General features: G+C 35.8%; 2 protein-coding genes across 3 annotated transcripts; one reads left to right on the top strand and one right to left on the bottom strand.

The window, feature by feature from the left end:
• Nucleotides 1-3600: 3600 nt before the first annotated feature.
• Nucleotides 3601-9020, bottom strand: LOC117622067 (mitochondrial-processing peptidase subunit alpha-like). Its single transcript, XM_034352590.1, has 13 exons — nt 8842-9020; nt 7919-8155; nt 7512-7808; nt 6894-7061; nt 6503-6670; nt 6302-6382; nt 6058-6124; nt 5406-5503; nt 4825-4897; nt 4661-4731; nt 4416-4465; nt 4073-4185; nt 3601-3977 (listed from the first exon to the last, which is right to left on the bottom strand). The coding sequence occupies exons 1-13, from the start codon at nt 8875-8877 to the stop codon at nt 3925-3927; spliced, it is 1512 nt and encodes a 503-aa protein (XP_034208481.1). The 5' UTR covers nt 8878-9020; the 3' UTR covers nt 3601-3924.
• Nucleotides 9021-10564: 1544 nt separating this feature from the next.
• On the top strand, nt 10565-16367 carry LOC117621295 (ATP-dependent 6-phosphofructokinase 6-like). 2 transcript variants are annotated; one of them, XM_034351686.1, is made up of 13 exons: nt 10565-10923; nt 11638-11684; nt 11788-11827; nt 12011-12073; nt 12160-12297; nt 12598-12756; nt 12854-12907; nt 13075-13143; nt 13249-13378; nt 14368-14630; nt 15141-15189; nt 15316-15470; nt 15837-16367. In XM_034351686.1, exons 1-13 carry the CDS (start codon nt 10654-10656, stop codon nt 16053-16055), a joined length of 1656 nt encoding a protein of 551 aa, XP_034207577.1. In that variant the 5' UTR covers nt 10565-10653; the 3' UTR covers nt 16056-16367. The 2 variants fall into 2 exon arrangements, with proteins under 2 accessions (XP_034207577.1, XP_034207578.1); XM_034351687.1 differs by lacking the exons at nt 15141-15189; nt 15316-15470 and having other exon boundaries at nt 10644-10923.
• The last annotated feature ends 636 nt before the right edge of the window (nt 16368-17003 follow it).

Below are 17003 nucleotides of genomic sequence, written 5' to 3'. Positions count from 1 at the left end.
TTTATAAATTATATATATATATATATTGTATTTTATTAAAAATTTAGGAGTTAAGGCTTAAAAGATATATTTGGTAAGAAGCTGACTCATTAGCATGAGGTGTTGGATCAAGAGTATTGTAGTTAGAGATGGTGCCACCATTCTTGCTAAGTGGCGGGACATACAAAAATTGAAGATAGCCTCGAGTGGTTGTTATCCTATATTGTTGCCGCCAATAATATTAACCAATGAGGGATTTCTTGTTGCCTACTTCTACTACGTACTATAAATAAGAATTTACTTTTATAAATGGTTTACTACATCTAGAGAGAGAGGTGATGAAATTCTTGGAGGAGATATGGGGCTTAGCTTGTATTTTCTTAACTTGGAGCAAAGTTTTGGAATCGAGGTAGGGGTTTCTTGGAATTCTTTACGGGGATTGATTTAATTAAATTTCGTGAGAATTATATTATGCGTGATATTACAGTTTGGTTGATATTATTTGTTATTGGGTGTTTACGTTTTGTTAATTATCATTGTATTATTTTATTAATAATGACATGTTCATATGTTATCGGAGATGGCTGGAATTCTTGGGTTGATGAAGAAAGTATGGAAAAGAGGGTAATGTAAATAATTTTTGTGTGTAGTTGAGTCTAACTCTTGGTAGGTCCCAGATCTTAAGATCCCACAGTGCACATAGTTTTTATTGGGTGATGCAGGACTGGCGGCGGGGAGTTAGACAAAATGACTAACAAAATGGAGAAATTATAGGATGATTGAGATGGGGGTTAGTTCATATAAATGGGCAGGTCTGCTTGTCCAGTTATATGAATTAACGGGATTAGATGAAGAGCATCCATTCATTATTATCTTTTATATGTTATGTGATTGTATGTTTCTTAATTTAGTTATATCAATTTCCCGTGGTAAGGTCTCATGTCCCTACTGAATGGTGGTTGCTCATCCTTCACCCTGTTTAATTTTTTAGATGAATTAGTGGGTCAGACGAGGATTAAACCAGTTAAGGCTGAATTGGATAAGAGTGATAGAGCTTTATTTATTAATTGTAAAGTTGCATTTTGGAGTTTCGGCTTCTTTTTATTTTTATTTTTTTCCTCATTCACCGAGCGCGGGATTTTCACCGACCCCAGAGTCCGGGGCGTCAAAAGAGTTTTACGGTTTCATTAAATTATTTTGTTATTTACTGACTTGTTAAATTAATGTTTAGGATGCAACCCGATCAGAATGATGATACATGGGGAGGATTCCAAATGGGACCCAATGGCCTCATCCTAGTAGACGAAGAAGTATACCACAGCCGTCTACGCAACCAGGCTTATGTAGACGTAGTTAATGAAGTTATAGATACAAGATATAGAAGGATGTTTTATACACCAGAGATACAGAGACTGATTGTTAGACATCGGTTGCATGCCAATAATATTAGGAGTCAATATCAATTAAATATTGAAGCACACTCTTACGACAAGGTATTAGAAGATGCTGCGATTATAGCTGCTGATATTTGGCCACCACCACCAGGGATAGACTTACCTTATGTTCCAGAACCACATGAGTTAAACTTACCCCAATGTCCCAAACACAGAAGATGAAGCATATTTGGAACTTCTGGACCTTGATGCTCTATCTACTGGGTCTATTGCGTCAGCTGCTTCAGTGGTTATCACTGAACCACAAAATTCTAATCCAACTGTCATCAATCTAAGTTATGATGAAGAAAATCAACATCATGAGCCTGTTATCCCTCTCGTTGAAATTATAGATATTAGTTCTAATGATGAATAGATTTTCTCAAAAGTTTGACTAATAAATAGATAGTGTGAACCTAATAGGCTGATTTTGGTATAGTGGATTTGTATAGTTTTTGTGGACAGCCTTATACAAATCCACTATACCAAAATCAATGTGTTAGGTTCACACTATCTATTTTATTAGTCAAACTTTTGAGAAAATCTATTCATTATTAGAACGAATATCTACAATTTCAACGGGAGGGATAACAGGCTCAAGATGTTCATTTTCTTCATCATAACTTAGATTGATGACAATTGGATTAGAATTTTGTAGTTCAGTGATAACCACTGAAGCAGCTGATGCAATAGACCCAGCAGATAGAGCATCAAGGTCCAAAAGTTCAAATTATGCTTTATCTTCTGGGTCTGGGACATAGGGGTAAGTTTAACTCATGTGGTTCTGGAACATATGGTAAGTCTATCCCTGGTGGTGGCCAAATATCAGCAGCTATAATCGTAGCATCTTCTAACACATGGTCGTAAGAGTGTGCTTCAATATTTAATTGATATTGACTCATAATATTGTTGGCCTGCAACCGATGTCTAACAACCAGTTTCTGCATATCTGGTGTATAAAACTTTCTTCTATATCATGTATCTATAACTTCATTAACTACATCCACACAAGCCTGGTTGCGTAGACGGCTGTGGTATACTTCTTCGTCTACTAGGATGAGGCCATTGGGTCCCATTTGGAATCCTCCTCATGTATCATCACTCTGATCGGTTTGCATTCTAAACATTAATTTAACAGGTTAGTGAATAACAAAACAATTTAATAAAACTGTCAAATTCGCTATGATACCATTCTGTCACGCCTCGGGCGTGGGATTTCCATCAACCCTCAAGTCCGGGGCATGACACGGGTTCACCGTACATTTTAGTTTTTAATTTTAATTTTTTGTGTTAGAGTACAGAAGAAAATGAAAGTGAGAATGTGAGTGAGAGAGAGGATGAGAGAGGAGGATAGAGAGGAGGAGTAACAAAAGTGAAAACAAAAACTTGAAAGTGAAAACAATTTCAAATAGATTTCAGTTTTTAGTTTTAGTTTTCACTTTTGTTACTTCTTTCTCTCGTCATCCCCTCTCATCTTCCCTCAATCCCCATCTTCACTCTCATTTTCACTTCCTTTCTCTCTATTTTTCCTCTATACTCTGGCACAAAAAATAAAAAATAAAAAATAAAAAAGAAATGGTTATCAAACGGACATCAAATATAGTGTTATACTAACGTGAAATGAAAATAGGCATAAGGTTAAAGGAAATAAAACTAACACTCATCAGTATAAATCTGTTTAAAAACGATTCACTTGAGTTACAAATCCCTTACGAATATTGCAAATAAAATTTAACCAAATGCATTGTGTCTTTTAAATCATAGGGCAAAGTAATTTTTTTTTAAATTAAAAGTAAATAACTAAAGTTGAAAATGGAGTTGATTGATAAATTGGGAGAAAAAAAAGGGAAGTAAAACAATGAAAAAGGTATTAATCTGTTAGTGAAGAATGAAAAGGTATTAATCTGTTATTTGTAATAGAAAACTACAGAACCAGATTATTTTTCTTTATATTTCTACATTATCTCACATTGTATAGATTGTAGCATTTTTCTTTTCCTTTTTTGTCAAAGATTGTAGCATTCTACATGGATGCCACATAATAATACTATTAATCACACCTTGTGCAAAAATAAAAATAAAAGTTGAACTAGTTACGCTCTTCTTGCTAGTTATTTGTTCTAGTTATACAACCCAGTGCATCCACGGAAGGGTTCATTCTCCAAGCAAATGTTTTACATCGTAAAAAGATTGAATTATACCCCCATTATTAAATTAAATCTGGTACTCCTGCTGAGCACAAATTTCAACCCCAAGAAAGGTTGAAAAGAATATAATCAAATATTAGTATAGTAAAAAGGCAAAGGGTGTCTCTCCCATATAAAGAGAGAGAGAGAGAGAGAGAGAGAGAGAGAGAGAGAGAATACATAATATTGGCAAAAGGGATCCTGATACATGCAATTTGGATCAAATTTTTCCTTTCAAAATTTTATTTCGACAATGCCGACAAAGCAAATAACTTGGAAGTCGTAAGAAGCCATGTGATTCAAAAAAATTATAGCAGAAGCACCTCTCATTTTGCATGGAAATGTCTGCTAACTGATTCGTAACTGGGGACATTCGAAACTGCCACAAAAACAGGAGTGGTTAATTTTCTCATCCTTTAATCAAATGATAGTAATATCTCAATATGAGATCAGTGTAAAGCATTGGAAATTTACCATTGCCAAATGATGCCATTGTTAGAGGTGAAGAAATAATCTTTTGCGCAATTGTAGTAATATCTGTCAAACTCACTTCTTCTACTGTCTTCAAGAAATGCTCCACAGGTTTCCTGCAATGGTTAATAGTGACCGTATAGCTTAGCATGTCACAAGAAACACTGTAATGCTTCAATATTTGAAAATTCTACTAAACCATAAAGAGGCTTAAGTAAGGGCTACCAAATAATGTCATACCACCAGAGTGATGTAAAATAAATAGAAAACAAAAAAGGTAAAAGAAATTTGAGCAAGAGGATTGAAGTGAAATAGGGAAAAATGGTTCCATCTAGATATTGCACACCTCTCTCCGTATGTCAAAACCTGCCTCCCTATGTCCTCTGATGCAATCATCTGCAAAATGAAAATAAAAGACCCAGGAATTATGACCAAACCTCAAACGACAAATACTGAAATGTGTGTGTAAGAGAACCGTTATAGTAGTATAATTACATGAGGCAAGGAGAAATGGAGGTCAAAGACTCAACACAAGAAAACAAGAAGATTCTGTGTATGCGTCCGTGAGAGAGAGAGAGAGAGAGGGCATACTCTAGATTCTAGATTCATTAAGACTGCAGCCTTTGTGGACTCCTTGGCACGTTTAAGCTGTACGTCCGTAACTGCCAACATGGAAAAAAGAAACTTAGCAAAGAGAAACATAAATCAGAAATCTTTCAAGTACAAGAAGAAAAACAAGAAAATGCAGAACAAACCTTGTCCAGGTGTTGCAATTGAAAGTAATTCTTTAGCTGCTATATCAACTAGTTCTGATCCAAATTCACTGGCCTACATCCAAAAATAGCAACAAAAGAAAATTACTCTAAAAATTAAGAAACGTACTTTAATTATATACCAAACAACATTATAAGCCGAATGATTATTCATATCACATAATACAAAACATGATGATTCCCCCAACTAGACCACTTTGATGAATTCTCCCATGGAAAACTCTAGATCCAATAAAAGTTCACTTTCCTTATGTATAGAAAAGCCATTGTAAATTAGCTTGATTGGAAACTTAGCTCCAATATGTGAAAATTCACATCATAAACTCAAGTTAAATGCAGAAGAAAAACCTCATGCACAATTCCAACAGAAAATATCAATAGCCAGACTTGAAATTAAGATAACAAAAATCAGATGGATGTCAAATTGATAAACCACTTAATGAGTCTATCTTCTGACACAAAAAGACTGTCCAATTCATGCACAGGCACTACCCCAGCAATCTATCCAACAAAATGCAATCCACATTAACCATGAAGATTTAGAACTAAAGGGTGGGCCTTACAGAGCTAGCATAAATGCCAAACAGCCCAGAATCATTGAAGATGCTGTTGAAGGCAGAGAAGGACTGAATCTCTTGAAACTTATTCAAAACGCGGAGATCTGTTGTCAAATGATAGTAATGATTAGTGAAACAAGAATACATATAGCTTCTGAAACAGGATCCCTGGCACACACACACACACATGCGCGCGCGCACACACACACGCATATATATATATATATATATATATACAGTTATTCTCTTATCCGGATGTTCGCACGTTATTCTCGTGCGGATGTTATTGTAAACAGACAGGAAAGCAAGGAGGGATGTTAATGTATACAGTTTCTAAGTATATGCTTCTTAAATTACACACGAGCAGACTGCGGATTTAACACCAGATATCAAACCTGCTGCATTCTCTTGTTTAGGAGAGACGGGGTGCCAGAAAAACAAGAAACGAAAGAGGTAAATAGAAAGTACAGTTTATGGGGTTTAAAAGTATTGCATGTATAGAAAGAAGAAGAATCATAGTGAAAATAATCAAGCAGTCCAGCTAATTAACAATAAACTAGAAAACAAAACTTAAATAGCAAAGGAGGAAAATCATAGTTAAAATAATCAACCATGCAAGCTAATTAACAATAAACTAGAAAACCTGGGTAAAACTTACATAGCCTTGAGTGCATCCCCTTTCCAGGTCCCCCGGCAGAGAAAGAACCACCACCTCCCATAAGCAACTGCAAAATACAAAAGTATTATTGTCATCCAAGCATGGCATAGTCTTTCTTATGATCATATGTCACTAAGAACGCAATCCAGAGAGGGGATATAGATACGAAACACAGAAATTCGTCAAACATAAATTATTTGACATGCATGAAATCTCATAAACATTCCACAGATAAATGTGAAACCTGGAGAACTGTCAAAAGGATGGCTTGCTTCTCTTGTCGCCAGCCACCGGGAACTTCAAAAGCAAGAGCTATATGGGTCTCCTGGCACAACAGGAGTATAGCAGATAAGCATGCTAGCAACAAAATTAAATAATGAGGAATATAAATAGACAAGGAGAACCAACTCTGAAGCTGTGAATCAGAATGAGCAGAAATACAAACCGATGGACTAGCTTGAAGACGATACTCTCCTCCAACATATTTAGATTGTGGCTCCTCAGAGTGGGACCCACTAGGTAGGTCAGAAAGAAGTGGTCCTGCGATAGATACAATCTCCTCATGATCGACCCCTGAAGCTGCAAGAACAATCCGACGAGCCGTATAATTCTCCTGAAATTCCCACATCAGCCACCAGTCAGTAGCCACAACGCACAGCACATGGATAGGAATAAGGATTTTTTTTTTTTTAAAGGTTAAAGAAAAGTAACCAAGAGAGCATATTATTTATTCAAAAATAATAACTAATATTTCGCATGCAGTATTCAACGGACTTTTAGGATAAGAGATAGTTGACTTGAGCATGCAGTATTCATAATATTTTTTTTTATCTTACAGCAACAAAGTCCTCCAAGACGTTGCCATTCAATCTGTTCAGTGCTGCTTCCGAAGCCAGAAGAGGATTTGCCAGTGCACCAGAATAACCAGCAGAATGAATTGCCTCCAGGAGTAAGCCCTGAGGATTGTTAGATAGTTCACCAATCTCTGCCCGCACCTTCTTCAGCTGTACAAAAAAAAATTCTACAGAATATGAACATATGGCAAAGCTAAAGTTTTTGAAAAATTGACAAAAATAACCATGTGTGGAGACCAACACTACAAAATTGTTTTGATTGCATTCAAGATCGTAGAAAAAGATAGAGACACTATTTTTTTATAAATTCATAAACAATCCAATTTCAAAGAATATGCTGAAATTAAACATTGTTAATTATCCCAAATTTGATTGGACTTCTCTCTTTCAAATGCTCAAACTATTTATTGCAACAGGTATAATTCATTGAGTTCAGTTCAACCTTCCATCACCCCAAATTCCTCCCCTCTTACCAAAGAATGGGGAGACTTATAACGAACTTTAGAAAGGTAAATGAGTGTAGCACAGTATTTTTTTCAAACACACATTCCTAACATGATGCCCATTAACTTTCAAAGAATACTGATGAAGAAATTTTACCTCTTCATTGACCTCCCATTCCAAGAAGGCAGGATTCCTCACTGCGTCAACAAGCAGTTCCACCATTTGAGGAACATAGGTTTTGATAGCATCAAAAGTGTATCCCATTTGCTCCCTAGAGGCACTGGCTCCTATGTGACCACCAATTGCTTCCACTTCCCTCACAATGCGTAAGTGGCTCCGGTTGGTTGTACTCTTAAAAGCCAGTCGCTCTAACAAGTGTGAAGCCCCACTCGACTCGGGTGTCTCATATATGGAACCGGAATCAACATATAATCCAATGGAGGCCGCAGGACTCTGATTAATCAAGACAAGAAGAAACAAATCAATCGACAAGATTGAACAGTAAACAGAGGAGGGGGTACATTAAAACAAAGTACAGCTACATCATAACGACTTTTACATACCGGTGATGTTTCTGAAGCTATTTTAACACCATTCGACAGAGTTGTAATCTGAGTCTTGCTTGGCTGAACATGATCAGGTAGTGCAGGAGGAAGGTTAACACCTGGGAGTTGGGTTTCCAAGGGAGGAAGAGTACTGGAGCTTTCCCCCGTCAGCCAGCTAAAGATACCCCCTGAGGCTGGCTTTATAGCAGCTGCACTTGTTGCAAACCTGGTGGCCCCCACATTTCCGGCACGGCCCTATTCAGACAGTGAATAGTGCAACATGGAACAGTCAATGCCACCATGTAGATAATCAAGAACAAAAATTGTTTGTATCTAGTAACTGCCCTTAATTTCTCCTGATAGATTTATATTTATTCAGAAACTAAATTTTAGGATCTGTCTCTTTTAATTTCACGACACCAACCAGATAAAAAGAAATCCATCTCTTTAAATTTACAAAAATAAATACATAAATAAATCCGTTCTGACCAAGAAGCATATATGAGACTTATTCGAACAGAGCACCACAATAGAAACCAAGAACAAATTCACCCAGAACTGCATTCAACAATGCCTGAATTGGGTCGAGTTAGATTTCTCATTTTAAACAGAAAAAGCAAAAGAAAAGTACACACAATACATGAGGACCATAAACTTATATCCATTATATTACTCCAATTCCCCAGCAACCAACAAAAATGTCAATACAACATTTAAAAAATCATCACTTGAAGCTACAAACAAAAATCTAATTAGACTAAAATGCTATAAATTCGCATTAACCAAACATTTTATAAAATCAAATCAAATATCTGTTAAAAACCCAGAAAATTTAAACGCGGATCTTAAGAACCGCAGATTCATCATCCAACATGATTTACATTTCCTCTCGGCAACAATAAAGGAAGTTAGGGTTTCGGAGGACCCAGTTTGGTACTGACCTTGAGAGCCCTGAGTCGTGAGGCTGCTTTGTACATGGTGATGTAGCTCAGATTGATTGAAGCCCTAGAAACCTATTGGGGATTTGCAGGTCTCTCTGTTCTCTTTAAAAGGTTTGAGAACAACACAAGAGTGGAGGCTGTTGAAATAAAAGAGAGTTCAAACCCTTTTTTTTAATTTTTGGTCATCTTGGACCAATAGAGAAATATTCTCAGAAAGTATTGGGCTTCACTAACAAGTAGAGGCCCAACAGAAAACTCAAAAGGCCAGGCCCAACAAGAGTATGTTGATCAAACGTTCTCTACCCCCCCCCCTTTTTTCTTTTTTTTTTTTTTTTTTTTTTTATATATATATTTTTTTAAACATATCCAATTAATTTTGATCAACTCTTCTTTCAGATTAAAAGGAAAACAAAAACAAGTACTTTCTTAGAAGTTGTGGGTTGAGATGGGGAATACTTGTAAGTGATATATGTGCATCATTTTAGAGCATGCACATTATTTTCATTGTTATGGAAACGCTTTTTTTGTTATTTTCAATATGAGAGTAACGTTATTTTCTAATTTTTAAATAATTTTCTTTATATGGTGGTTCTCATTTTGAATAATTTGATTGATTTATTTATTTTAAACATTAGTGGTTTCAACATCCAACTTTGAAATAGTCAAATGATTCGGCCTTTGGCGTCAAGTTAGGAGGCACATTGCATAATTTTCTTGCCATTTGACCGAAATGGAAAAAAGCTATTGGAAAATATTGTAGAAGATTATTTGTTCTTGAACAAAATTCCAACAGATAAAAGGAATATTTTGTGCACATGAAACAACTGGAATGGAACCTTTTTTTTCTTAATTTTTTTTTTCATCTAAAAGTCCAAAAAGCTTTGCCCATGCGGGACTGTAACGACGTCATACATCAAAATAATTGCTTTTGATGACTTAAGGAGACTTTAAAATTATGTGATGGAAAACTAAGTAAAGGGCGTGACACACGACCAACAAACCAAGCGTGCCTTTGGATGTCACCAATAACCAGCATGAACTATCAAGGCCCCAAAAATCTTTAAAAAATGAAACCAATATTTAAACATGTAACATTACAAGTACTTCGACACGTGAGTGATTTCTAATAATTAATAAAGATTCACTTAGATTATATTGAACTTTCATTTAATCATATTGCGAATAAAAATATACTATAACATAAATTTGAAGCGTTTTAACTTTAAATTTGAAAGTTGTATGGTGTCATTTTTAATATGGTAGCAAATATGCACTTAGTCAAGTGTGCTAGAGTCAATGTGCTCCTTATTTTATATCGAATTCGAATCTTCTTCCTTATGATTAAAATAAAATATTATTTGTATATATAAATAAAAAAAACTTGGTAAATATCATGAGAGAAAATAACCGTACAGATATCTAGTTTCATGTAAAATGTACCTGTAAAGAAAAAGGTCTAGAAAAACATATGCTCTAGAAGCGTGGACAATGTTCTAAATTCTTCCCCAAGAATCTACATTAATGAAACAACGTATAAAAGGACAATAATTAATATTAATATTTTCCTTCTTTTTTTTTTGGGTCGAAATAATATTTTCCATCTTGAAAAATTAAGGAAAATTAAGCCTTCAGCTTTTGACAAGAAAGTAGTTATTTTTCAAGGGAATAATAGAAAAATCAAATACAATAATAGTGAGTTGTTTTTTAGTCAACACGTTGGACTGGGAAATGTCTGATTAATCGTCATCAACGGCTACAAATACGCCGGGTGTTCCTAAACTCTGTACTAGTATCTTAAAACCCAATACTAATATGGCCAGTTCTGCCTCCATTTCAAGGCCCAGATTCCGCTGCTTCGACCCGACCAACTCTTACCCTGCGACTGCTGATCACCCCCGCTACTTCTCCTCCGCCGTTTCTCCCAGCTCCAGCTCCAGTTTCAGTTCCAGTTCTCCCAGAGAGAACGGCTTCAGGGACACGATGGCAATTTCCAACAACTCCGAGCCCAAAATCGTCCCCGGCGAGGGTGGCTACGTTCTCGAAGATGTTCCTCACTTGGTTGATTACATCCCTGACCTCCCTGTAAGTCTGCAACTCTCCTTCTCTCTCTTCTGCTTCAGAAAAACAGAGGAAATTGTGTGATCAGTGTGTAGTTATATATTTTGATTTTTGATCAAGTTACTCTAACTGCTAAAACACATGTGATCTTCTTCTTCTTCCTTGGGCTTGTAATTTCTGCAAGTTCAGTGTTGCGGTGGGGGTTGCTTTTTGGCCATAGTAGGTGTCAGCCAAAACGAAGCGTTTTGAGATGACTGTCTGTGAAGTCAGTGCAAAAACCTGTGATCTTCTTTTGTTCTTTTCAGAATTGTGTTTTAACTGATGTTAATTTCTTGAGATTTTGTCGCCTCAGTACACGGAATTGGTGTACTGTTTTTTTTTTTTTTTTTTTTTGGGGTAAAAATTCTATAACATATATAAATGGTTATTATTAATATTTTAATGGTCTAGAATCAGATGGAAAAGCAAAGAAATTTAATTATTATTATTAATCCCAAGTTCTGTGACGTTTTTTTTAAATATTAAATTTGATAAGAAATGGGAATTGAATAATTTATTTGATCATATGTTAGGACAAAAGGAAAAGCCTTTCATATGTTCTGTCCTTCTTAAAATCACTCTGATGAACATTAGAGATTTATTTTATTTTTCATTTTAATAACAGTTTTCTTGTTTTGCTGCTAGAGGAAAGGATATCTGTCTGACTGACAGTTTTACCTTCCTGATGATATCTTGCAGACATACCCCAATCCATTACAAGACAATCCTTCCTATTCAGTTGTTAAGTAAGTTTGGCCCTTTCAGTTCCTTGCTTCACAGAAAATGCATGCGATGTCACTCATTCAATTGTGATCTTGATAATTCACAAATTGATCTTATGTTGGCCAGGCAGTATTTCGTTAATGCGGATGATACCGTTGCCCAAAAGGTGAGTAATATTCAGTGCTTGCTGTATTAATTGTGTATTTATTTTTCTAATATATATCTTATACAAATTACTAGTGATATGAAAATTGTAATATCTTGCAATTTCAGGCTTCACAGTTGTATAAAAGATTAGACACTAGGTTTGTGCATGTCTTCTAATTCCATAATGTTCTTCTTTGTGTAGATTGTTGTTCATAAGGATAGCCCAAGAGGGACACACTTTCGGCGCTCTGGACCACGTCAAAAGGTTTTACATTCCTAGTTTTTTCATGTATTTATTGTTCATGTATTTATGTATTCTAGTCAAATGACATGCCATTGAATATTTTTCAGGTATATTTCGAATCAGATGAAGTGCATGCATGTATTGTGACATGTGGTGGTCTATGTCCAGGCCTAAATACAGTTATTAGAGAACTAGTATGTGGGTTAAACCACATGTATCATGTCAAAAGAATTCTTGGAATAGAGGTAAGTAAAGGCATATTTGACATACATTCAAATACATTCTAAATCTTCATTATCATATTTCAAAATAGGAGAAAATGAAATGCTAAAGATGCATGAAAAATGGACTTTAGTAATGAATAATTTCTTTCCCTCACGTTTCATAGTATATGAGGTAAAAATAACATGCTATAATTTAATTGTGGCCCATCAGTGGATATAATTTTTTTTAAATGAAAAATAAAAAAACTCAGTTCATTATAATCTTTTCTCATGCATGCTTGAACAATATCATGAACTAAGGAAGTAATTTTCTACATGTAGGGTGGATACAGAGGTTTTTATGCCAGAAATACAATCCCCTTAACACCAAAGGTTGTGAATGACATCCACAAACGTGGTGGTACCATCCTTGGGACATCACGAGGGGGCCATGATACCTCTAAGATTGTGGACAGCATTCAGGATAGAGGAATCAATCAGGTTGGTATTGTCTGCATATGTTTCAGATTTCAGTTATGAGGACTTGGTTTATTCAACAACTTTTGTGCATATACTAACGTATGTGTATGCTTGCTAGGTTTATGTAATTGGAGGAGATGGAACTCAGAGAGGAGCTGCGGTGATTTTTGAGGTAATGCAGTTTGATGTGACACAACGAGTAGTAATCTCCAGTGCTTCCTGGGAAAAAGTAGTTTGGAAGATTTAACAATCTTGAGAGTATTGGGCAACAATATGGGATGTTAAAATAAGTGACTCGAGGACAATGTTTAGTTGCTCGCTTACCACTATTTAATGCAGGAAATCAGGAGGCGTGGCCTCAAAGTTGCAGTGGCAGGAATTCCCAAAACCATTGATAATGACATTCCGGTACTCCTAATTCCATGCATGACTGATCTGATGCATTTAATTTAACACTGGCATTCACTCTTCGAAACAGTCTTAATTTTGGATTCCATGCTTACTTTTATTCAGGTTATAGACAAGTCCTTTGGTTTTGACTCTGCTGTTGAGGAGGCTCAACGAGCCATAAATGCAGCTCATGTTGAAGCCGAAAGCGTTGAGAATGGTATTGGCGTTGTCAAGTTAATGGGCCGCTACAGTGGTAAAGTATCAATCCTCTATATAATCTTAAAGTTACTTAGTTTTAGAGCATGTTGCAGAAGATAATCTGAAAATTGGCTCACAATGTGGTGTTATGCCACCAGATGTTATCTTATTTATCCATTTCACGTGTAATGGCTGTACCATCTGCATATCAACTAGATATGAGTATCATACAATTTAGTATGAATTAGTTTCAATTTCCGCCATTATTGAATATGGGATCTGCTGCAATAATGGGAAATATTTCTGCATATACGCACAAATCGGTCAACAATATCAAAATCCGATTGAATCCGCCCAGGTGGACTTACTAATAGGATATCCATTGATGAGACTTGCGGTGTATGCTAAAACAGTTGCTGTTTGCTTCTCCTTCAATGGATGGTGAGGGGGGGGATTTTGTCTAACACACTACTCTTTGAGACTCTTTATATTATCTGGATTTCTGATTCCCGTAAATCATTGTTAATTCATTTTTGTCTATTGCAATATTTGTCTCTTTCTATTCTCTTTTTTCAGTGATGTTGTCCTTGATCCTTTTCACTTGTATTATTTCAAGACCTCTCATTGCATCCCTGTCATTGCAAGATGTTAATAAGATTTGGTTTGGGTTTATCTCATAGTCATTTACACACCTAATACTTAGGTTGATTCTTATCAAATAAAAAATAAGAATTAGTAGCCTCGGAATAAGGTCTGTGTTTCTTTATTTACATCTATTCCTTTTTGTATCAGTCCAAAATATATATATATATATATATCTATTCCTTTTTGGTTTGGGTGTTATTGTGGTTGGTAACAACCGATTCAAAATTTTCTGCAAATTATGAACACAAAGAAAGCCACGTTGGTAACCTAGTGTTAAGCTAATGTTCATGGGTGCTTGATGTTATGTAGCCTCCAAAAATTCACGTTGTCCAACCAACAAGTGAAGTTCTAATCTAGTGTTATGTAGTTCTTATTGTCGGATATAATCGTGTCATGCAGGATTCATAGCAATGTATGCTACTCTTGCCAGCCGAGATGTGGATTGTTGCCTGATTCCAGAATCACCTTTTTATCTGGAAGGACCTGGTGGACTTTATGAATACATTGAAAAAAGACTCAAAGAGGATGGCCACATCGTTATAGTAATAGCTGAAGGTGCAGGAGATGTTCTTCTTTCTGAAAGCCTGCCTAAAGATGAGCAGGATGCTTCGGGAAATAAGCTTCTTCAAGATGTTGGCCTGTGGTTATCGCAGAATATTAAGGTATAGATGTCAATGTAATTTCTATGACTGATGTTAGATAAGTTGTTCCCCACGCTTTGTTTGTGTAATTGTCTAGTTTTGTTACTCTTTATATGTTGTAAGCATGTCAATTCTGAAACATAGTATCTACAATAACCCTATCACCCGTAAGAAAACACGGGGACTGGAGAAGATTGTGTCTAGCAGCCAAACGCTTTTAAGCTTAATCCTTAAATAATATCATGGAGAGACAAATAAAGTCAGTTCCCTACAAGTCCTTTTTCTTAGTAAGCAATAGAGTAGTCCTAGTATAACCAGAAGATAGTGCCTAGAGGATTTGCTGGCATCCTTGGTGACATTCCAAAATTTCAAGGTTTTACAGAACAGGCAAAAAGAAATGCGGTCTGTTTTTTAAATTAAATTAGACATCATATGTGGTATTTTATTGTTTTATTTTATCCAGAGCATTTTTGAGTGACTCGATAAGAGGCATGCCACTTCTTACTATATGTATTGATTATGTTCTTGTAGGACCACTTCTCAAAACGGAGAAAGATGAATATAACTCTCAAATATATAGGTTCGTTCTTCTGGAACAGTGCCTTTTTTGGGGACTGAAATGTTGTCTTTTTATTGTTTGATTCTGTGCATGTGTAGCCTTGTGGAACAAATTATATAACCCAACAATTGTTGTGCATGCCTGCAGATCCCACTTACATGATCCGTGCTATTCCAGGCAATGCATCTGATAATGTATATTGCACCCTTCTTGCTCACAGTGCCATTCATGGTGCGATGGCAGGATACACGGGCTTCACTGTTGGGCCTGTTAATGGAAGGCATGCTTATATTCCGTTCTGTGTAAGTTATATGTTATTCTTGGTTTAATTAGCTATCTCAATAAAAGAAAGGAGCATACGATTCAGAAGTGGGGATCTCTTTGCATGTGTATGAACATGGCATTCTAGATTGGCGCTTCTTGTCTACATGATACATAAGTTCCGAGCATCTCAGGCAACAATGTGACTTATAGGGATAGATCTTGAGCATCTACCTTTCCCCCGAACAAACTAATGGACCATTAGGACAGGAAATATGATGCAAGTAGTACAAGAATATCTGCAGAAAATCGAATTCACATCATTTGGGGTATCCGGCTACTGCCGTATATTGTAATTCTTGTGTTTTGAGTTGTTTGTATAAGTTGCTTATTTCTTGAATGTGTAGCGTGTGACCGAGAGGCAGAACAAGGTTGTGATTACTGACAGAATGTGGGCACGGTTATTATCATCAACCAATCAGCCAAGCTTCTTGGATCCTAAAGAGGTCGCCAAAAAGGTCGCCGAAACGAATAAAGAGGATACAGAAGCCGAAGCCCAACTGATAGATGGGGAAAACCATGTTGAAGCAACTGCATCGTCTGACCCAAAGGACTGCAGCGTCTGACCCAAAGGAGTAGGGAAAAAAACCAAGCAGCAACCTATTTGGCAAATCAAAGATCGTTGTGTTTGCTGTTCCCTTTTCAATTTCGCTCCATCTCTGCATCCCAGTTTGATATAGTTTATTTTCTTACAAGAGCACCCAAACCCGTTGGTGTTTCAGGTTTGAGTGTTTATATGTTGATGTATGAAGTTGTGTGTTCATTGGTGAAAAGAATTAAATTTGAGTTTTCACCAGCAATTATGAGTTGACGCTTTCCCCCAACCGTGTTTTTTTTAGAGGACTATTTAAATCCAGTACTTCTCTTTGGTCACCTTATATTTTAAGTTTACCCAACTTCTAATTCAAATTTTCACAATTTTCGAAGAGGACTACTATCTTCCCAAACTATTCTTAAATACACCCATCATAAAAAAATAAAAATAAAAAACTCATCAATCTCACACTTGACACTTGGTACCTCGTTATTTTGCCCCACCACTTTAAGTTCACATTAGCCACACATTACTAAAAGAAAAAAAACAATCTTGTCAAATGTGTTTGTGAAGAGAAGATGGGAATGTAGGGTTTGTGCAGAGAAGATGAGAGTAGTAGGTTTCTTGGATTGAAAGAGGAGTAATTTAGCAATAGGGTGCAAAAGAGTTTGTGTTTTTCTTAAAAGAGTGGTGGGAGGTGTGTGTGTATAGATGTACTAGAGTTAAGTATTAAGTTGGATGTTCTTTTTTGTTTTTTTACACAATAATAAAACTTAAGAGCTTAATAATTTAAGTATTGAGGTGAACAAAAAAAAAAAAAATGTGTGAGTTTAAATAGAAAAACTTTTTTTATATTATTATTTCAGAATAAATTATAAAATCCAAACCCTTTGGAGTCGAAACGAGTAAACCAAAAAACTACACAAATTTGGTATTAGCTGCTTTTGCTTTCCAGGAAAAAAAAAAATATCTTTCCTGG

Source organism: Prunus dulcis, chromosome 3 (assembly GCF_902201215.1).
Source record: "Prunus dulcis chromosome 3, ALMONDv2, whole genome shotgun sequence".
NCBI classification, from domain to species: domain Eukaryota; kingdom Viridiplantae; phylum Streptophyta; class Magnoliopsida; order Rosales; family Rosaceae; genus Prunus; species Prunus dulcis.
The sequence above is the reverse complement of the archived record's forward strand: the minus strand, read 5'-3'. Positions and strand labels throughout refer to the sequence as shown.

What these genes read in the sequence shown, in the direction of transcription:
- LOC117622067 (XM_034352590.1), bottom strand. Translation starts at nt 8,877, where the DNA reads ATGTACAAAGCAGCCTCACGACTCAGGGCTCTCAAG. An exon ending in GGGGATGCACTCAAGGCTAT is followed by an intron (nt 5,504 to 6,057) that starts GTAAGTTTTACC and finishes ATTTGACAACAG; the next exon opens with ATCTCCGCGTTTTGAATAAG. An exon ending in AATGGCATCATTTGGCAATG is followed by an intron (nt 3,978 to 4,072) that starts GTAAATTTCCAA and finishes TTTTTGTGGCAG; the next exon opens with TTTCGAATGTCCCCAGTTAC.
- LOC117621295 (XM_034351686.1), top strand. Translation starts at nt 10,654, where the DNA reads ATGGCCAGTTCTGCCTCCATTTCAAGGCCCAGATTCCGCTGCTTCGAC. An exon ending in GAGCTGCGGTGATTTTTGAG is followed by an intron (nt 12,908 to 13,074) that starts GTAATGCAGTTT and finishes TATTTAATGCAG; the next exon opens with GAAATCAGGAGGCGTGGCCT. An exon ending in CCATTGATAATGACATTCCG is followed by an intron (nt 13,144 to 13,248) that starts GTACTCCTAATT and finishes ACTTTTATTCAG; the next exon opens with GTTATAGACAAGTCCTTTGG.